The 20,834-nt window shown below is 64.4% G+C and overlaps 1 protein-coding gene across 2 annotated transcripts; it reads right to left on the reverse strand.

The window, feature by feature from the left end:
• Positions 1 to 364: 364 nt before the first annotated feature.
• Positions 365 to 15,776, reverse strand: HPX (hemopexin). Of its 2 annotated transcripts, none has more exons than XM_065581933.1 (10): positions 15,623 to 15,776; positions 14,656 to 14,723; positions 13,506 to 13,586; positions 7,457 to 7,599; positions 6,800 to 6,953; positions 5,716 to 5,928; positions 4,699 to 4,815; positions 4,043 to 4,173; positions 3,190 to 3,334; positions 365 to 1,324 (listed from the first exon to the last, which is right to left on the reverse strand). In XM_065581933.1, the coding sequence occupies exons 1-10, from the start codon at positions 15,685 to 15,687 to the stop codon at positions 1,098 to 1,100; spliced, it is 1,344 nt and encodes a 447-aa protein (XP_065438005.1). In that variant the 5' UTR covers positions 15,688 to 15,776; the 3' UTR covers positions 365 to 1,097. The 2 variants fall into 2 exon arrangements, with proteins under 2 accessions (XP_065438005.1, XP_065438006.1); XM_065581934.1 differs by lacking the exon at positions 15,623 to 15,776 and adding an exon at positions 15,309 to 15,517.
• Positions 15,777 to 20,834: the final 5,058 nt, after the last annotated feature.

Here is a 20,834-nt window from a genome sequence, read left to right on the forward strand (position 1 = left end):
CAGGGTCTGAATGAATTCTCCCCTGACAGCTAGGTGGGAGGGGGAGAGACTTCAGGCGCAAACTGTATTTCCATGAACACGCCGACGCTGCGTCAGTATCCAGCAGATAGAGCTGCATTGCTCCAAGCGCTCGGGTGTCACAGAATCATAGAATATCAGGGTTGGAAGAGACCACAGGAGGTATCTAGTCCAACCCCCTGCTCAAAGCAGGGCCAATCCCCAGCTAAATCATTCCAGCCAGGGCTTTGTCAAGCCGGCCCTTAAAAACCTCCAAGGAAGGAGATTCCACTACCTCCCTAGGGAACGCATTCCAGTGCTTTGGCTGGTGTTGGGTTACAAATCACTTTAGTACTGACTGCAGGGGTATGAAATGCGGTTGTCATCTTTATTGTATGTGTAAAGGGGAGCAGAACTGTGCGTAACCTGTCCCAGATGCGGGGTCACCCTCAGCTGAAAGGACCTCGTTAAGCCAGGGGCTCGAATGCCAGAGCCCTGTGACAGTAAGAGGGGTGGGAGAGAGGTTCTAGCTAGGAGGTGCCCCCCTCCCAAAGGGTCCCTGGCTGGGTTTAACCTGTTCCTCCCACTGTTCAAAGACAGAGCTAAATAAGCTTTATTAGGAGCCATTTTGTTATTTTAAATGCTCAAGGAGCGCAGAAGCCAGTTGTGGTGGGACAGTGTTTGTGCCCAGTCTGCTGAGAGCTCACAATCACTAAGAGACTGACCTGCAGAGGTCACAGCAGAGAGGCAGGTGGCAGCACAAGGTGACTCATGGGTGGCTGATGAAAGTGCCAAGCTGGTGAGAGTGGGGAATGGGGGGTGGAGGGACGGCCAGGTGGCAAGGAACCGTGGCTGGCAAAGTGGTCAGCCAGAGCGAGTGCTCAGATGGCAGAGCAAGCCAGGTGCCTTCTTCCCCGGGTGGGAGGGGAACTCACACAGATGCACCTCTGAACCCCGGGTCCTTACTGACCAAGGACAACCCTGGGCGTGGGGTGTGGTGGAGGGGGAAGGGAGGGGCACAGTAAAGGAACGGGGGGGTTCAGGGAGCGTGGCGGCTGGAAGGCCCCACTCACCCCTGGGGGTCGGGCAGGGTTGCCCCGTCAGTGGGGGCACCCGAAGAGGACGGCAGTCATGTTCTGCGGGGGGGAGGGCTTGGGGCTCGTCGTGAGCTCGGCCACGCTGGCGTAGTGGTGGATGGTGTTTCCGTGGAAGAGGTGCACCCCGTCCGCATTGCACATGGCGCTGTCCACGTGGGCGTGGGGGATGGACCCCTCCAGCCTCGGGCTCCGCGGGCTCAGGGTCAGATCCACCCGCTGCAGGGCGTTTCCTGAAGAGCAGACAGGAGCTGTCAGAGCCCCCGGCCTGGCTCCACGCGCCCCTACCCCAGCGACGTGAACAAAGCCCCCCGGCCTGGCCCCGCGCGCCTCTGTGACGTTCGGAGTGTGATATATTGTCTCATAGAAAGGTGACAGGGCCAGAAAGAGTTAATTAACTCACAGACTGACCTGACCCATGGCTGAACTGTAGAGACTGGTTAGGAAGATCTGTAAATGAACAGAGCTTTGAAATGCAGCCGGCATTGTTAGAGGTAGAAGGGGAGGTGTTTGCTCAGGTCTTGTGATGGAGGCAAACAAGTCTTGTCTATTGCTATAGCTTTAATTCAAAGATCAAAAAAGGAATATTAACATTTATGATGATACTTGAGGGAAATAGTATTGTTGTCTATATGTCTCTTTGAAGGTTGTGGTAACCTGTATCTGAACTGTTTAATGGATAAATTACCCTGTGCTAATTGCCAGGATGTTTGGGAGAAGGAGAGTTAAGCCTATTGTCAGGGACGGCTTTAGGACCTGCAGGGCCTGATTCGAATACCCGGTGGCGGTCCGGGTCTTCGGTGGCACTTCGGCGGCAGCGGGTCCTTCACTCGACTCTGGGTCTTCCACGGCACTGAAGGACCCGCCGCTGAAATGCCCCGAAGACCCGGACCGTCGCCTGGTGAAAAAAAATTAAAAAATTAAAAAGGCACCTAAGGCGCGGGGCCCTCTTAGGCACAGGGCCCGATTCTGGGGAATCGGCCTAAAGCCGGCCCTGCCTATTGTTTTCTCAGGCCAAAAGGCTGCTGGAAATGTATAAGAACCCTGGGACACGATCCTGCTTCAGCTCAGATCTGCTTTGGGTTTCAAGAGGGGGAAACCTTAAGCCATAAGGATTGAGATCCCCAGTCACTGACTGTAGTCACCTTGAACATGGACATTGGACTATAACCTCTGGACTATTTCTAAAAGGACTTTTGGCAGCTACAAGCTCACCTCTGCTATGCATCTGAACCTCAAGAATTGAATTCAAGTCTGTCTGTATATTGATCTTTTAACCAACACTCTCTCTCTTTTCTTGTTCAATACATTTTAGTTTAGTTAATAAGAATTGGCTATAAGTGTGTGTTTTGGGTCAGATCTAAGTTATAATTGGACCTGGGTCTGGGGCTTGGTCCTTTGGGATCGGGAGAACCTTTTTTCTTTTACTGGGGTATTGGTTTTCATAACCATTCGTCCCCATAACGAGTGGCGCTGATGGTAATACTGGAGTGTCTGAGGGAATTGCTTGTGTGACGTGTGGTTAGCCAGTGGGGTGAGACCGAAGTCCTCTTGGTCTGTCTGGTTTGGTGCCTGTGTGTGCCAAGGGACCCCAGCCGTGGGCTGTGAGTGCCCTGCTCTGAGCGATTTGTCCTGCATTGGCACTCTCAGTTGGGTCCCGCCAAAGCCAGCGTCGTTACACCCTCCCCCGCGATGTGAACGGAGCCCCCGGCCCACAGCCGCGTGCCCCTCCCCCACGATGTAAAAGGAGCCCCCGGCCTGGAGCCGCGAGCCCCTCCCCTGCGATGTGAACCGGGGGGTGGAAACAGAGATGCCCTGGCCCACCCAGGGCCCGACAGTGCTTCAGTCACTCACTGCTCCCCACGGCCCCTCACCCCGCTCAGACTCACCCAAGGACCCCTAGCATCAGAACCCAGGAGTCCTGGCTCCGCCCCCTCCCACTCTAACCCACCAGACCCCACTCCCCTCCCAGAAGAGAACCCAGGAGTCCCGGCTCCCCCACCCCCCTCCTCTAACCCACCAGCCTCGCCCCCCCCCCCCCCACTCTCTGACCACTAGACCTCGCTGCCCTTCTGGCCAGGTCGTGCCCAGCTCGCACCGTGGATGACGAAGAGCTCAGCGGAGTGGGGGCAGGTGAAGGTGGCGTCAGCGCCCGTGATGCCCAGCTCCTCCTGCAAGTCGCGGGGGTAGCCCTGCACCAGCGTGTAGCCTGGGCCCACCCGGTAGATGTAGACCTGGGAGCCCTGCAAGGCACATGCAGACCGGTGGGGTGGGGGGCGCAGACACGCCAATGGCCCCTGCTGAGGTGCTCCCTGAACGCCCACCGGGGGGGCGGGGAGACAGACACCCCAGCCCCTGCCCTGCCCTGGGGGGACGACAGACACCCCTGCCCTGCCCTGCCCTGGGGGGGACCAGACACCCCAGCCCCTGCCCTGCCCTGGGGGGGCAGGACAGACACCCCAGCCCCCGCCCTGCCCTAGGGGGGCCAGACACCCCAGCCCCTGCCCTGCCCTGGGGGGGGGACAGACACCCCAGCCCCTGCCCTGCCCTGCCCTGGGGGGGACCAGACACCCCATCCCCTGCCCTGCCCTGGGGGGGACAGACACCCCAGCCCCTGCCCTGCCCTGGGGGGGACCAGACACCCCAGCCCCCGCCCTGCCCTGGGAGGACTGGACACCCCAGCCCCTGCCCTGCCCTGCCCTGGGGGGGACAGACACCCCAGCCCCCGCCCTGCCCTGGGAGGACTGGACACCCCAGCCCCTGCCCTGCCCTGCCCTGGGGGGGCCAGACACCCCAGCCCCCGCCCTGCCCTAGGGGGGCCAGACACCCCAGCCCCCGCCCTGCCCTGGGGGGGGGCAGACACCCCATCCAAGCAGGCCCTGAGCCGGACACCCTGTTGTGAGTTGTCCACACAGCTGGGCGTGGCCAGAACACCCCCCCCCCCGGATTACCTGGATCAGGTATAGCTTCTTGTCCCAGTTGAAGGCGCTGTCCACCTGCCCGCTCAGCTCCTGCCACGTGTGGTTGAGCGGCCACGAGTGCCACCCGTCCCGCTTGGAGTCCAGGCGGAAGTACTGCCCCCCTAGGCCGGGCGAGAACACGCTGCTCTGCATCGCTGCCCTGGGGCAGGGCGGGGCGGGGCAGGGGGCTCTGGGGCCGCTCAGCAGGGGCTGATTCCGACCCTGGACCATGGCCGGGACGTCCCGGCCTTACCTGGAACCAGCAGCCGAGGGGCAGGGGTTTGCCCCCCAGACAAGGGGGGCCTATGGGGAGGGACTCCAGGGAGTGACCAGACCAGGGGGTCGATGGGGGTTGATGGGGCTCCGGGGAGCGCCCAGACAAGGGGGTCAATGGGGGTTGATGGGGCTCTGGGGGCTCTGGGGAGCATCCAGACAAGGGGGGTCAGTGGGGAGCGGAGGGGCTCCGGGGAGCGGCCAGACAAGGGGGTCGATGGGGAGCAGTGGGGCTCCGGGGGCTCCAGCTGGGGTGGCTGCAGGGCACCAGACAGGTTCCCCCTCGTCAGGCACAGTGGCCCAGGGTCGGGGCCGGGCCGCGGGGACCCCGGTGGGGGCCAAGGCAGCAGGTCAGGGAGCCGCTCCCCACTCACCCCGGAAGGCGTAGGTGCGGTTGGCGTCGTCGGCGGTGAAGGCCTGGAAGGCGAGGCCGCTGCAGGGGTCCCGGATGCCCATGGCGGTGGCGTTTCCGCGCGCCTTGTGCCCGTGCCCTGCACCCGCCGGCGGGGGAGAGAGGGGTCAGGTACAGGCAGGGGGCAGGGGCATATTGGCAGGGCCGGCTCCAGGCCGGCAGATTGTTGGAGGCGGCGTCCTGCCCAATCCTAGGGCGGCACGGCCGCTTTTGTTGTTGTTGTTGTTGTTGTTCGGCTCCGGCCGCCCTGTTCGGGTCGGCGGTGCGGAGAACCAGAGCGCCCTGCAGGGCAGTCCTCCTCCTTCCCTCCCCGCCGACCGGAGCGGAGCGGCGCCCTCGCGGCAGGAGGCGGCGCAGCGGGAGGGGCCACGTGGCAGCGCCACTGCTGTAGCCCTGGCCGCCCCCTTCTCTCTCTCTCCTGCCCGCCCCGTCCCCCTTTCCCCTCCAGCTGGCCGTGCCGCAGGTTTTTTTTTTTTTTGCTTCGGGCGGCCAAAAAGCCAGAGCCGGCCCTGCATATTGGGGTCACGGGGTGGCTGGGGGGGTCCATGTCGTGTCTGGGGGGTGGCGTTGCCAGGAGGTGCTGGAGGAGGTTGGGGGTCACAGGTTGGCCAGGGGTATTGCAGGGGGGATGTTGGGGGTGAGGATGGGGGTGTCACGGAGGACAGGGGGTCAGAGTCACGGGGTGGCCAGGGGAGTTGTGGTCCAGGTGAGGCTGGGGATATTGTGGGGCAGGCACAATATCACAGGGGAGCTACTGGGGGCATCGGGGGGGCTGTGAGGATCATGGCAGGGTATCGCGGGGCGGGGGGCTGTGGCGGGGGGTATCGCGGGGGTGCTTGACCCGGAGGGATCATGGGGGGGCAGCTGGGGGAACCGGGGGCGCTGTGACCCGGAGGGATCACGGGGGGGGGCAGCGGAGGGATGGGGGGGCCTGTGACCAGGAGGGATCGTGGGGCGGGGGGCGAGCCAGTGATCTCACCTCTCCCGGGGCAGCTCATGAAGTAGTCGCGGGCGTCGCGGGGGTAGCCGGGGGGCACCAGGCCCGTGGCCGGCTGGAAGCGCAGGAAGTGGACACGCTGGAAGCAGTAATAACGCCCCAGCCAGCGCGCGGCCGCCGAGCAGTCGCTGACCCCGGGCCACGACCGGCGCTTCAGCACCCCCAGGCCCAGGTCGTAGGAGAACACGTCCCCCCCTGCGGGGAGAGAGACAGCACCTGGGTCAGCCCCCACCCAGCCCCCCTGCCGCCCGGCCACCCGCATGGCCCAGGTCAGCGCCCGCCCAGCCCCGCCTGCCCCCCAGCCACCCCCACGGCCCGGGTCAGCCCCCACCCAGCCCCGCCTGCCCCCCAGCCTCCGCCACGGCCCGGGTCAGCGCCCGCCCAGCCCCGCCTGCCCCCTAGCCACCCCACGGCCCAGGTCAGCGCCCGCCCAGCCCCACCTGCCCCCCAGCCACCGCCACGGCCCGGGTCAGCGCCCGCCCAGCCCCACCTGCCCCCCAGCCACCCCCACGGCCCGGGTCAGCCCCCACCCAGCCCCGCCTGCCCCCCAGCCACCGCCACGGCCCGGGTCAGCGCCCGCCCAGCCCCGCCTGCCCCCCAGCCACCCCACGGCCCAGGTCAGTGCCCGCCCAGCCCCACCTGCCCCCCAGCCACCGCCACGGCCCAGGTCAGCGCCCACCCAGCCCCGCCTGCCCCCCAGCCACCGCCACGGCCCGGGTCAGCCCCCACCCAGCCCCGCCTGCCCCCCAGCCACCGCCACGGCCCGGGTCAGCGCCCGCCCAGCCCCGCCTGCCCCCCAGCCACCCCACGGCCCAGGTCAGCGCCCGCCCAGCCCCACCTGCCCCCCAGCCACCGCCACGGCCCGGGTCAGCGCCCGCCCAGCCCCGCCCCCCGTCCACTCACACGATCCAGGTCAGCGCCCGGGTCAGCCCCCCAACCACTCCCACGGCCCGGGTCAGCGCCCGCCCAGCCCCCCGGCCAACCTCACGACCCGGATCAGCCCCCGCCCAGACCCACCTGCCCGCTCCCAGCCCGGCCCCGCCTGCCCCCCAGCCCAGCCCCATACCCTTGAAGAAGAGAAGGCTCTCAGCAGTGCAGTCCTCGGGGTGACACTCCACGGCGCTGTCCAGGTCCCCAGGCACCCCCTTGAATTCCTCCCCGATGAGCCGGGGGTAGCCGGGCCGCAGCCGGCCCCCCGCATACGCCCAGACCCGCTCGCCCTGTGGGCACACGCAGCTCAGCTGGAACCGTGGGGCTGTGTGGAGATGGGCCTGGCCTGGCACCTGAGCCGGCAGGACCCCGGGCACTGGCCTTTCCCCACTGATTCTCTGCCCCCACCCCGCTTGGCCCTCAGCGCCCCACTGAGCCCCCCCCCCCCCGCTGCCCAGTCCCCCACTGAGCCCCCACCCCCTGCAGCCCAGCCCCCCACTGAGCCCCCACCCCCTGCAGCCCAGCCCCCCCACTGAACCCCCACCCCCTGCAGCCTGGCCCCCCACTGAACCCTCACCCCCTGCAGCCTGGCCCCCCACTGAACCCTCTCCCCCTGCAGCCCAGCCCCCCCACTGAACCCCCACCCCCTGCAGCCCAGCCCCCCCACTGAACCCCCACCCCCTGCAGCCTGGCCCCCCACTGAACCCCCTCCCCCTGCAGCCCAGCCCCCCACTGAACCCCCTCCCCCTGCAGCCCAGCCCGCCCACTGAGGCCCTGCCTGGCCCCCCGGCACCTGGAAGAGGTAGACGTTGTCGTGCACGCCGGGGGACTCCTTGTGGTGGATGCGCAGTGCAGCGTCCACAGGGCCCTGGATCTCAGGCCAGCTGGCATTGATGAGCTGGGCTGGGCCGTGGAAGCCCTTCCAGACGTGGGCACCTGCCGGGCGAGGCCGAGGGAGCCTGAGCAGGGCCGGGTGATGCAGTGGGAACAGTCTTAACGTTTTCTCTAAACACTGTGTGTGCCTCAGTTTCCCCATGTGTTACTCAAGTACCGAGGCGGTGGGACCAGGGGGTGTGATTGTTGCAGAGACCCTAGAGGGCAGGTGGGACTGCTGACGGGCTGCAGAGAACGGCCGACACTCGTAGCCTGGCAGCTGCTGGCTGGCCCCCCCCCTCCCCCTGCAAGGAACGGGGGGCGGGGTTTGGTGCAGCCCAGGAGACCGGCTGGACCCGGAAAGGGACAAAGGACGGAGGAGGGCAACGGGTGTGATGGAGGCCGGGCAGCTGGAAGCGAGTCAGTCTCCTGGTTGGGGACTCGGGTCGAGGGCTCAGGGCCCTGCTCCCCCCCCCCAATGGACTTTGCCGAAGGTCCCTGATCTCGGTGCTACCAAGCTCTGTTCTTCGCTGGGTTCCCGACGATAATAACCCGTCTGTGTCACACATGAGTCACGGCTGGCTGTGGTGTGGGGGGCAGGGCCCTTTGGGGGTGAGGCTCCCCCAGGGGTCCCGCCCAGGGAGACTCGCTGCGGGGAGCTCCCGGGGTGACCAGGGGGCTGAACGCTCCGAGGTCAGGAGGTGCCGAAGCAGAGCAGGGTCCTTGCCCTGGGACAGGTGCCCTGAGGGGAGACGCTGCCCCAGAGTCCTGCCTGGCGTCACTCCGAGCGGGGCCAGAGCCCCCAGCCTGGGCACGCCTCTCTGTGACGAAGTGGGACTGTTCTTAATGTTTCCTCTGAATACTGTGTGGGTGCCTCAGTTTCCCCTATGCATTTCTTAAGTCTCTAGGTGGTGGGAATAAGGGGGTGTAATTGTTGCAGAGCAAAGGGCCAGGGTGCATAAATGGCCAACACTCTGTCTCCTGGCAACTAATAACCGGGGCCCTTCCCCCCTGCAAGGGGATGCTAAAGGTGTGGGAGAACAAAGAGGTCAGGTGACCTCCTGGCCCGGGAAAGGAACTCAGCAGAGAAGGAGGGGCTGGAGGGGGTGTCAGTTTGGAGCTGGCTGGGGATGGGAAGTGAGGGCAGACGGGGGTGTCTGGCTTGCGGGACCCCAGAATGGACCCGGCTGAGGGATCAGGTTCTCTGGACCTACAAGCTCTGTTTTAGACCGTGTTCCTGTGATCTAATAAACCTCTGTGTTACTGGCTGGCTGAGAGTCACGTCCGACTGCGAAGTGGGGGTGCAGGACCCTCTGGCTTCCCCAGGACCCCACCTGGGCGGACTCGCTGTGAGAAGTGCACGGAGGGGCATATGCTGAATGCTCCAAGGTCAGACCCAGGAGGTGAAGCCGTGTGAGCTTCTTGCCCTGAAGACGGTCTGCTCCATGGTGTGACGAACTGGGCCTGTTCTTACTGTGGTCTGTGAATGCTGACAGGGGAGTGTGGCTAGGATAGTCTGCATTGGAGGATGGGAGTCTGCCCGAAGGCGCATACCTGAGCATGTAACATGAGAACCCAGGAAGGGGTTGGAGGTCAGGTGACACCTTGGCCCAGGAAACTGAAAAAAGGCTGGGGGAGGGGTCGCTGAAGGCAGGGTCTTGGAAGCTGGGTGGTGAGATGGTGGGGAGGCAGAGATTGCTCTGACCTCCCAAGGGGGGCTGGGATGCCCTGGGACCCCAAGATGGACCTAACTGAGGAGGTCCCTGTTGTCTGTGCCTGCAAGACCTGTCTTGGACTGTATTCCTGTCATCCAAATAAACCTTCTGCTTTACTGGCTGGCTGAAAGTCATGGTGAATCGCAGGAGGCCGGGGGTGCAGGGCCCTGAGTCCCCCAATACTCCGTGACAACTGGTGGCAGCGGCGGGATCTACTGCACCCCGTGGACGGCGCTTCCTGCAGTAAGTGACTGGGGAGCAGTAAAACGAAGGGGGATTGACGGGGACCAGGCGTGCTGAAGAGTGAGAGAGAGACGGTTATTACCCCTGGGAGTGTGTGACCAGCGAGAAGGACTTTTGCAGTAACAGGGTCCCCCGGGGGATCGCAGCGAGTGGTCCCAGGGGCGGAGGAGTCTGCAGCTCGACCCTGGCAGACAGGTGGTGACCTCGAGAAGGGCTGGCACACTAGGGGTCCCCCTGGGAACTGTGGGGAGCTGTGAGCACACAGGCCGCTGAGTGGCCAGCAGGAAGATGTATGCCAAGCGGCTTAAGAGCGACCTGGTGGAGCTGTGCAAGCAGAGGGGGCTGCGCATTGGGAGGCTCACCAAAGCACAGCTCATTGCCCGGCTGGAGGCGGAAGATTGCGCGAATGAACTGATCCCTGTGTCTCAGGGAAGCAGCCTGGCAAATGCAGCGCAGGCACCAGTGTCTGTCCCAGCTGGGAGTGGTCAGCCGGCTGCTGAGGGCTTCCCGAGACCCCTCCTTCCTATGCCTAGGGGAAGGGTGGGGAGGAGCCCAGCAACTACCGAGGGTGCCGTGACCCCCCCCCGGGCAGCAGGGGATCCTCCCGGCCATGTGCGCCATCCGTGGAGCGGAAGTGGCTGGAATGGTAGAAAGAGCTAAAACTGAGAGAGCTGGAGGATCGTGAACAACAGAGACAGCATGAAGAGAGACACAGACATCATGAACTGCAGGATCGTGAGAAACAGAGGCATCATGAAGAGAGACAGCGACAGCTTGAACTGGAACTGGCGAGACTGAGGGGCAGCGAATCCCCGGCTGCAGTGAGTGAGGGGGGACCCAGGACTGCACGGAGCTTTGATAAGTGCATCCTGGCCCCACGCAAGGAGGGGGAGGACATGGATGACTTCCTGGAGGCCTTTGAGACGGCCTGCGAGCTGCACCGGGTTGATCCCGCGGACAGACTCCGGGTTCTCACCCCCTTACTGGACCCCAAAGCCGTGGCATTGTACCGCCAACTGGAAGAGGCAGAGAAAGGGGACTACGAACTATTCAAAAAGGCCCTGTTACGTGAGTTTGGGCTGACTCCTGAGATGTACCGGGAAAGGTTCCGGAGTCAGGATAAAACCCCTGAGATCTCATATCTGCAACTAGCCGCCCGCATGGAGGGATATGCCAGCAAGTGGGCTGATGGGGCCCAGACGAAGGAGGACCTGGTCAAACTGCTGGTACTGGAGCAACTGTATGAGCGGTGCCCATCCGACCTGAGGCTGTGGTTGGTGGACCGAAAGCCAGAGAACCCGCGACATGCAGGCAGGCTGGCCGATGAGTTTGTAAAGAGCCGTCAGGGGGTGGCAGGGAGGAGTCCCAAAGGAACAGTCCCACCACAACGCAGAGAGAGAGTCACCATGGGACCTCCCCGTGGGAAAATACGGAAAACCCCCAGCAAAGGGGAACATCCGGTGTCAGGGCCATCCGACCCACTCAAGGGGACCCATGGGACATGGACTGCTATCACTGTGGCCAGAAAGGCCACATACGGGCCCAGTGACCCAGGCTCAGGGACAGACTGAGCAGACCGAACCCACAGAGGGTTGACTGGGTAGAGACCCAGCCGGGCGAGAGGCAGCGTTCCCAGGGAAGTGGGGCTGGCAGAGTACCACCTGCTAAGGAGGGAGGAGAGCTCCAGGCCAACTCCTCTGGGGGGCTGGATGCTCCAGACCTAGGGTTTTTGGTTTATACGGTGGGCGCGGGGCTGTCCCTCCGGAGAGAGTACCTTGTTCCCCTGGAGGTGGATGGGAGGAAGGTCAATGGATACTGGGATACGGGCGCAGAGGTGACGCTGGCCCGGCCCGAGGTGGTGGCCCCAGATCAGGTGGTGCCCAACACCTACCTGACCCTGACGGGGGTGGGCAGGACACCAGTCAAAGTGCCCGTGGCGAGGGTACACCTGAAGTGGGGGGCCAAGGAGGGCCCCAAGGATGTCGGGTACACCCGTATTTGCCCACTGAGGTGTTGATGGGGGGGGGACCTGGAGGACTGGCCAAGCAACCCCCAGAATGCACTGGTTGTGACCCGCAGTCAGAGCCGGCGAGGGGCACTACGCCCTGACCTTGGGGAGGGTGCCTTGCCCGAGGCGCAGGGCCTTAACCTGGTGGGGAGGGAACACCCAGGGACACGGCTCAGGGAGGCTGCGGCTTCAGACCCAGCCGGCGAGAGAGAGCAGGTGGCCATCCCTGTCCCAGCTGCTGAGTTCCAGGCCAAGTTGCAGAAAGATCCCTGTTGCGGAGTGTGGGGGAGTTAGGGCCCTGCACCCCTCTTCCTGAGATTCACTGTGACTCTCAACCAGCCAGTAAAGCAGAAGGTTTATTTAAGGACAGGAACACAGTCTCAAGCAGAGCGTGTAGGTCCGACCAGACCCCCTCAATTAGGTCCCTCTGGGAGGTTCAGGGAGCTTAGACCCCAGCTTGGGGTTCCCTGTGTTGCACCACCCAGCCCAAACCGAAACTAAACTCCCAGCCCCTCCCGCTGCTCCTCTCCTTTGTTCAGTCTCCCGGGCAGAAGGTGTTAATTCTCCCCACCCCCGTTCCTGGCTCAGGTTACAGCTCAGGTAGCTTCCTTCAAGGGAAGTCCCCCCTCCTCACTGCAATCCCCCTGCAACATTCCCAGGTCAAATCTGCCCCGCTCCCTGCTCCGTCACAATCCCTCCTTGCGGAAGATAAGGGGCCTGGCCGACCTCAATGCGGTACAGACCATGGGACGAGGTGGCCGGAAAAGGTTCCTGTGGGAGAAGGGGTTCCTGTACCGAGAATGGGCTCCCCCAGGGAAAATGGAGTCAGGGGGGATCAGGAGGCAGCTGGTGGTACCCCAGAAGTATCGCCACCAGCTGCTGTGCCGGGCCCATGACACCCCCCTCTCAGGGCACCAGGGAACCTGGCGTACCCAGCAGAGGCTGCTACGGAGCTTTTACTGGTCTGGGGTCTTTGTTACTGTCCGACAGTACTGCCGATCCTGTGACCCCTGTCAGAGGGGGAGGAAGGCCTGGGACAAGGGGAAAACAGCTTTAGGACCCTTGCCCAGCATAGAGGAACCTTTCTGGAGGATGGCCAAGGTTAAAAGGGGGGCTCTGAACCAAGAGACACCGAATCACAGACCTCCAGACTGGAGCGCTAGGAGAAGACCCCAGCCCAGTTGGAACTCCAGAGGTATGGGGGTGGGAAAAGGGCACCGGCCGCATAAACCTTCCCACATGCGAACTGCGAATGCCCTCGAGCAACCCCGACCTAAGGGGGGGCGTGAAACTGGAGGGGCCTGGTGTAATTTTCACGAAGGAACGGAAGGGATGCTGGGGCATCCATGGGAACGGGGGTAGGTTCGAACTTCCCCGGGTCACTGGATGAAGTGACCCCGCTCAGTTCGGTCTCGAAGGGGGGAGAGATGTGACGAACTGGGACTGTTCTTACTGTGGTCTGTGAATGCTGAGAGGGGAGTGTGGCTGGGATAGTCTGCATTGCGGGATGGGAGACTGGCCGAGGGAAGATACCTGAGCGTGTAACATGAGAACCCAGGAAGGGGTTAGGGGCCAGGTGACACCTTGGCCCGGGAAACTGAACAAAGGCTGTGGGAGGGGTCGCTGAAGGGGAGTTTCAGGAGCTGGCTGGTGACATGGCTGGGAGGCAGACGGGGCTCTGACCTCCCAAGGGGGCTGGGGTGCCCGAGGACCCCAAGATGGACCTAACTGAGGGGGGCCCTGTTGTCTGTGCCTGCAAGACCTGTCTTGGACTGTATTCCTGTCATCCAAATAAACCTTCTGCTTTACTGGCTGGCTGAGAGTCATGGTGAATCGCAGGAAGCCGGGGGGGGACAGGGCCCTGACTCCCCCACACTCCGTGACACATGGGAGAGGAGGCTCCCCCAGAGTCCTGCCTGGCTTCGTAGGGAGCAGTTCCAGAGCATCGCCCGGGGACCCCGTGACACCCTCCTCCCCGTCCCAGCAGCCAGAGACCCCCGTACCTCTGAAGAAGAGCATCACGCCATGCTCGTCCAGTGTGATGGCATCAAAGCCCCCCTCGTCCGCACACCGGCTCGCCACCTCTGGGGAGGAGAGTACAGTGCAGTCCAGCACAGGGAACTGGGGGGCACCCCCCATCCTGCCCCCCAGGAACTACCCAACCTCCCTGCCACCAACCCAGCCTCCCCCCACCACGTTCACTGACCCAACCTGCCTCCGCCCTCTGCTGCCACATCCCCAGGAATCAACCCCCCCCCATGAGAATGTGGGAATGTTCAGAGTGTTTTGTACGACAGCGTGTGCCTCCGTTTCCCTGTGTGCTGCACGGTTGCCCGGGGGCTGGGGGGGAAGGTGACTTGCTATTTGAAGAGACCCAGAGATCCAGGTGTGATGGGCACCTGAGCACAGACACTGGCCCAGCCACTGGGTACTGACAACCAATCCCCCACCCCCGGAGCCGGGCCGGGGGTGCTGGGTTGGGGGAGCCGGGCGGGGGGACCGGGCTGCGGAAGCCGGGCGGGGGGGCTGGGGGAGGTGGGCGAGGGGGCCGGGCTGGGGGAGCCGGGCCGGGGGTGCTGGGCTGTGGGAGCCGGGCCGGGGGGGCCGGGCCGGGGGTGCTGGGCTGGGGGAGCCGGGCGAGGGGGCCGGGCTGGGGGGGCTGGGCTGCGGGAGCTGGGCCGGGGGAGCCGGGCCGGGGGTGCTGGGTTGGGGGAGCCGGGCGGGGGGACCGGGCTGCGGAAGCCGGGCGGGGGGGCTGGGGGAGGTGGGCGAGGGGGCCGGGCTGGGGGAGCCGGGCCGGGGGTGCTGGGCTGTGGGAGCCGGGCCGGGGGGGCCGGGCCGGGGGTGCTGGGCTGTGGGAGCCGGGCCGGGGGGGCCGGGCCGGGGGTGCTGGACTGCGGGAGCTGGGCCGGGGGAGCCGGGCTGGGGGTGCTGGGCTGGGGGAGCCGGGCCGGGGGAGCCAGGCGAGGGGGCCGGGGGAGCCGGGCGAGGGGGCCGGGCTGGGGGAGCTGGGCTGGGGGAGCCGGGCGAGGGGGCCGGGGGAGCTGGGCGAGGGGGCCGGGCTGGCGGGGCTGGGCTGCTGGATCCCTGCCACACACACCCTGCTGCATCCCGACCCCCCAGGCCGCAGGCTGCCCCCCGGCTGCATCTCACCTGTGGCGTTGAGCTGGGTCTCAGCCCCGTGGTGGAACCGCGCTCCGGCCTCCCCCGGTTTGCCAGGGCTGTTGTGGAGAGAAGGCAGTTTGGGTCCCGGTTCTCTGAGGTCTCCTCCCCAGCTGGCTCCTCTCCTTGCTGGGGCAGTGGGGGGGGGGCAGGGACCCCATTAGCCTTGGGGCCCGGGCCCTGCTGTGAGCTCCTGGGGGCGGGGCACCTGGGTGCCGGGCCCCGGGGTCTGGGCAGGTGTGCTCGGCGCGGGGACTGGTGTGGGGTAAAACACACCCACCTCTCCCTGCCTGCAGGAGCCACGCTCGGGGTCTGGGCAGCTGCTCGCACAAACACCTGTGCCCTCCTGCCGTGCACTAGTGCCCGTCCCTCTTGCACCAGCGCCCGTCCCTCTTGCATCAGCACCAGTCCCTCTTGCACCAGCGCCCACACCTTCCTGCCATGCACCAGCACCCATCCCTCTCCCACCAACGTCTGTCCCTCTCGCACCAGCGCCCGTCTCTCTCTCGCACCAACGTCTGTCCCTCTCACGCCAGCACCCGTCCCTCTCGCACCAACATCTGTCCCTCTTGCACCAGCGCCAACACCTTCCTGCTATGCACCAGCACCCATCCCTCTCCCACCAACGTCTGTCCCTCTCGCACCAGCGCCCGTGTCTCTCGCAACAACGTCTGTCCCTCTCGTGCCAGCGCCCGTCCCTCTCGCACCAGTGCCCGTCCCTCTTGCACCAACGTCTGTCCCTCTCGCACCAGCGCTCACGCCTGGCCTTCCTCACACAAACGCTTCTGTCAGTGCCATCCCCACCTGCCCGTGCGGCCAGGCCCTGCCCCTCGGACATGGGCCCCTCTCACCCCATCCCCCCTCGCACGGTCCCTCCGGCAGTGCCCCTCACTGCCTGGCGCCAGGAGCTGTGCCCAACGCCCCACGCTGAGCCCCTGGCCCCGGCAGTGCCACTCACAGGGAGTGGGCGAGCCCCAGGGCCAGCGCCCAGGCCAGGGACAGGGCAGCCACTGCTCTGCGCATGCTGGGTCGGGTCAGGGCTCTGGGCTGTCGCCCTCCCCTATATAGAGTGGGAGGCAGGGCCCAGAGCCCATGGCACAGCCCCCAGCCCGGAGCTGCTCCCATTAACCCCACACACGCCAGGCTTCCCAGCACCACAGCCTGGAGCCGAGGAGACCCCCAGAACCTAGCAGTGACCGCCAGGTGAGATGGGGAGACTCTGCCCCCCTGGAGCCGAGCAGGGCGGGGGTCGGGCACTGTCTGCCACAGGACTTGGCCCCCTGGACCGTGCTGGGATGGGGGACAGGGCTGAGCAAGGTGCCACAGGGCGGGGGGGTCTCCAGGGCTCTTCGCACCTGAGCCGCTCTCCCTCAACCCAGGGCTGCCCCTGGGTCCCTGCTGGGTAAACCCCCTGAGTGCTGGCCAGGGGCCTGGGGACAGCTGGGGGTGGGGCAGGGGGCCTGTATGGGGCAGAGGGACCAGGGCGGGGGGGCTGCATGGGGCAGAGGGACCAGTGCGGGGGGGCTCCATGGGGCAGAGGGACGGGACGGGGGGGCAGAGGGATGGGGCGGGGGGCTCCATGGGGTAGAGGGATGGGGCCGGGGAGGTTCCAAGGGGCAGAGGGACCAGGGCAGAAGGGGCTCCATGGGGCAGAGGGACGGGGTGGGGGGCTCCATGGGGCAGAGGGATGGGGCCGGGGAGGTTCCAAGGGGCAGAGGGACCAGGGCAGAAGGGGCTCCATGGGGCAGAGGGACGGGGTGGGGGGGCTCCATGGGGCAGAGGGATGGGGCCGGGGAGGTTCCATGGGGCAGAGGGAGCAGGGCAGGGGGGACTTCATGGGGCAGAGGGATGGGGACGGGGAGGCTCCATGGGGCAGAGGGACCAGGGCAGGGGGGGCTCCATGGGGCAGAGGGACGGGGTGGGGGGGCTCCATGGGGCAGAGGGATGGGGACGGGGAGGCTCCATGGGGCAGAGGGACCAGGGCAGGAGGGGCTCCATGGGGCAGAGGGACCAGGGCAGGAGGGGCTCCATGGGGCAGAGGGACAAGGGCAGGGGGGGCTCCATGGGGCAGAGGGACCAGGGCAGGAGGGGCTCCATGGGGCAGAGGGAGCAGGGCGGGGGGGCTCCATGGGGCAGAGGGACCAGGGCAGGGGGGGCTCCATGGGGCAGAGGGACGGGGACGGGGAGGTTCCATGGGGCAGAGGGACGGGGTGCGGGGGCTCCATGGGGCAGAGGGACCAGGGCAGGGGGGGCTCCATGGGGCAGAGGGACGGGACAGGATGGGGGCGGGGGCACATTCCTGGCACTGTCCTGCCTGTTTCCCAGCAGCTCCCCGGGGACGCCCCGTGCGGGGACAGACCCTGGCCCCGGCTCTGTTTGCTCAGCTCAGGGCCACGACCGGGGCCGGGGCTAAAGTGCAGGTCAGTGAGCTCAGCGCCTGGGGGTCAGCGCCTCTGCGGTGCTCAGACGGGACAGCCTGGGCCCTGCCCCCCTTTCTGGAGCCTGGAGCCCTGTCCCCCCTTCCCTGGGCCCTGCCCCCCTTCCCTGGGCCCTGCACCCCCTTCCCTGGGCCCTGCCCCCCTTCCTGGGCCCTGCCCCCCCTTCCCAGAGCCTGGAGTCCTGTCTCCACTTCCCTGGACCCTGTCCCCCCTTCCCGGAGCCTGGGGCCTGCCCCCCTTTCCTAGACCTGGGTCCCTGCCCCCCTTCCCTGGACCCAGCCCCTTCCTGGATCCTGCCCCCCCTTCCCGGAGCCTGGGGCCCTGCCCCCCCTTCTCTGGGCCCTGCCTCCCTTCCTGGGCCCTGCCCCCCCTTCCTGGAGCCTGGGGCTCTGCCCCCCCTTCCCTGGACCCTGCCCCCCTTCCCGGGTCTTGCCCCCCCTTCCTGGAGCCTGGGGCCCTGCCCCCCTTCCCTGGGCCTGGATGCTGTAACAATGCTGCCCAACAGGGGGCAGACAAACCCCAAACGCGGGTGGATATTCCAATACTGAGATTTACCAAAACCGCTTCTGTAGAACCTCCCTGGTTACTCAGAGTCCAACCAACGCAGCTCCCTTAACGTGCCCAGCCTCAGGCCTCCCTCCAGACACACCTGTCAGATGTGATGATAATTACTGAAAATCTGATCGCATCATATAAAAGAAAAGGTTCTTCCAACCCCAAAGGATCAGCCCTATAACTTAGCTCTGACCCAAAACTCACGCTTGTTGTCAATTCTTGTTAAGCTAAAATTTATTAAGAAAGAAAAGAGAGAGAGTGTTGGTTAAAAGATCAATATACAGACAGACTTGAATTCAATTCTTGAGGTTCAGATGCATAGCAGAGATGAGCTTGTAGCTGTCAAAAGTCCTTTTAGAAATAGTCCAGAGGTTATAGTCCAATGTCCATATTCAGGGTGGCTCCAGTCAATGACTGGGGATCTCAGTCCTTATGGCTTAAGGTTTCCCCCTCTTGAAACCCAAAGCAGATCTGAGCTGAAGCAGGATCGTGTCCCAGGGTTCTTATACATTTCCAGCAGCCTTTCGGCCTGAGAAAACAATAGGCAGGGCCGGCTTTAGGCCGATCCCCCCGATTCCCCCAAATCGGGCCCTGCACCTAAGAGGCCCGCACCTTAGGTGCCTTTTTAATTTTTTTTACTCACCGGGCGGCGGTCCGGCTCTTCGGCGGCATTTCGGCGGCGGGTCCTTCAGTGCCGCGGAAGACCCAGAGCCGAGTGAAGGACCCGCTGCCGCCGAAGTGCCACCGAAGACCCGGACCGCCACCGGGTATTCGAATCGGGCCCCGCAGGTCCTAAAGCCGTCCCTGACAATAGGCTTAACTCTCCTTCTCCCAAACATCCTGGCAATTAGCGCAGGGTAATTTATCCATTAAACCACAACCTTCAAAGAGACATAGAGACAATAATACTATTTCACTCAAGTATCATCATAAATATTAATATTCCTTTTTTGATCTTTGAATCAAAGCTATAGCAATAGACAAGACTTGTTTGCTTACATCACAAGCCCTGAGCAAACACCTCCCCTTCTACCTCTAACAATGCCGGCTGCATTTCAAAGCTCTGTTCATTTACAGATCTTCCTAACCAGTCTCTACAGTTCAGCCATGGGTCAGGTCAGTCTGAGTTAATTAACTCTTTCTGGCCCTGTTACCTTTCAATGAGATATTATATCATACTCAGAACGTCACACCTCCTTTCCCTGGGCCTGGGGCCCTGCCTCCCTACCCCATCCTGGGCACGGGACCCTGCCCCCCCTTCCCTGGGCACGGGACCCTGCCCCCCCTTCCCCGGGCACGGGACCCTGCCTCCCTCCCCTTCCCTGGGCACAGGACCCTGCCTCCCCTCCACCCACCCTGGGCATGGGGCCCTGCACCGTTGTCCCTCCCCATTCCATTAAAGTAGCTAGGGACATAAAGGGTAATACATTGGAAGCAAGAGGAAGACCAAGGACAGAGTAGGCCCGTTACTCAATGAGGGGGGAAAGACAATAACAGAAAATGTGGAAATGGCAGAGGTGCTTAATTACGTTTTTGTTTCAGTTTTCACCAAGAAGGTTCATGGTGATTGGACGTCTAACATAGTGAGTGCCAGTGTGTGACGAAGTGGGAATGTTCATAATGTTGTCTCTGAATACCGTGTGGGTGCCTCAGTTTCCCCTATGCATGTTTTAAGTATCTAGGTGGTGGGATAAGGGGGTGTGATTGTTGCAGAGCCCTAGGAGACCAGTGCGATGCTGTCTGCACAGAGAATGGCCGACACCCTGTCTTCTGGCAACTGATGGCCTGGGCCCCTCCCCTGCAAAGGTGCCAACTGAACGTGTTGGAGAACAAAGAGATCAGGTGACCTCCTGGCCTGGGAAAGAGACAAAGGCCAGAGGAGGGGCTGGAGAGTTTCAATTTGGAGCTGGCTGGGAGAATGGAGGGAGCCCCAGGGCTGGGGTCTAGGCTCCTTGGGGCCCCCCCAAGATGGACCTGACTGAGGGGTCCTGTTGTCTGTACCTACAAGCTCTGTCTTGGACAGGGGTGGCAGGTTTGTAGAAATTTTGGTGGTGCCCAGAACCCGCCCCTGCCCAAACTCTGCCCCCCCAAACTCCGCCCCTCACCCGGCCAAGGCTCTGGGAGGGAGTTTGGGTGAAGGAGGACATCTTGGGTGCAGGCCCTAGGCTGGGGCAGGGGATTGGGGTGCAGGCTCTGGGAGGGAGTTTGGGGATGGGAGGGGTGCAGAGGTGAGGGCTGTGGGGCATGGCTGCAGATGAGGGGTTTGGAGTGTGGGAGGGGCTCAGGGCGAGAGTAGAAGTGTGGGGGGTGAGGGCTCTGGCTGGGACTGGAGATGAGGTGTTTGGGGGGCTGGAGGGGCTCAGGGCTCGGGCAGAGGATTGGTGTGGGGGGGTGTGAGGGCTCTGGCTGGGACTATGGATAAGGTGTTTGGGGTGGTGGAGGGGCTCAGGGCTGGGTCAGAAGGTTTGTGGGGGGGGAATAGGGCTCTGGCTGGGACTGGAGATGAGGTGTTTGGAGGGCTGGAGGGGCTCAGGGCTCGGGAAGAGGGTTGAGGGTGCAGTGGGGGGGGGTGAGGGCTCTGACTGGGGGTGTGGGCGCTGGGGTGGGGCAGGGCTGGGGATGAGTTTGGGGTGCAGGCAGGCTGCTCTGGGAGAGGGGACAGAGAGGAGGACTCCCCCCAGCCCTTTCCCTGCCGGCAGCAGCGAGCTCTGGGGGAGGAGCCCCCCTTTCCTGCCCCCCCAACAGCACACTGTCACTGTAGCCTCACTGGGGGTGAGGGATGGGGCTGCCTCCTTGCATGGGGCAGGAGCAGTGACTGCGGGTGGGGAGGGCCCTGTGCTGCTGGAGGGTCTGAGGGGGAAGGGCAGGCTCACAGCAGTCTGCCCTGGCAGGGAGAGGGGGGCACTAGGACCCGGCAGGAGGCAGCATGGAGTTGCAGAGGGAAGAGACAGTCCGTGACTGTCTGCCCCGGGGCTGGGAAAGGCGAGCGGGGGGGCGGGGGCAGCAAGTCGGGGCTGAGGGACACTCGGGGGAGGCGTGGGGGGGGCCGCAGGTGGGGTGGGGGGACACCCGGCCCCACATATTGCTGGAGCTGGGCCCGGGGCTCTGAATATTGCTGGTGCCCGAGCACCACGTGGGTATGGAACTCGACGCCTATGGTCTTGGACCGTGTTCCTG

This window comes from Chrysemys picta, chromosome 1 (genome assembly GCF_011386835.1).
Source record: "Chrysemys picta bellii isolate R12L10 chromosome 1, ASM1138683v2, whole genome shotgun sequence".
NCBI lineage: Eukaryota > Metazoa > Chordata > Testudines > Emydidae > Chrysemys > Chrysemys picta.

Excerpts from the sequence above, each read along its gene's own strand:
- HPX (XM_065581934.1), bottom strand. The coding sequence starts at position 15,502 with ATGTCCGAGGGGCAGGGCCTGGCCGCACGGGCAGGTGGGGATGGCACT. Across the intron at positions 6,954-7,456 it reads ACAACGTCTACCTCTTCCAG|GGCGAGCGGGTCTGGGCGTA; the intron begins GTGCCGGGGGGC and ends GTGTGCCCACAG. Across the intron at positions 3,335-4,042 it reads AGAAGCTATACCTGATCCAG|GGCTCCCAGGTCTACATCTA; the intron begins GTAATCCGGGGG and ends TGTGCCTTGCAG.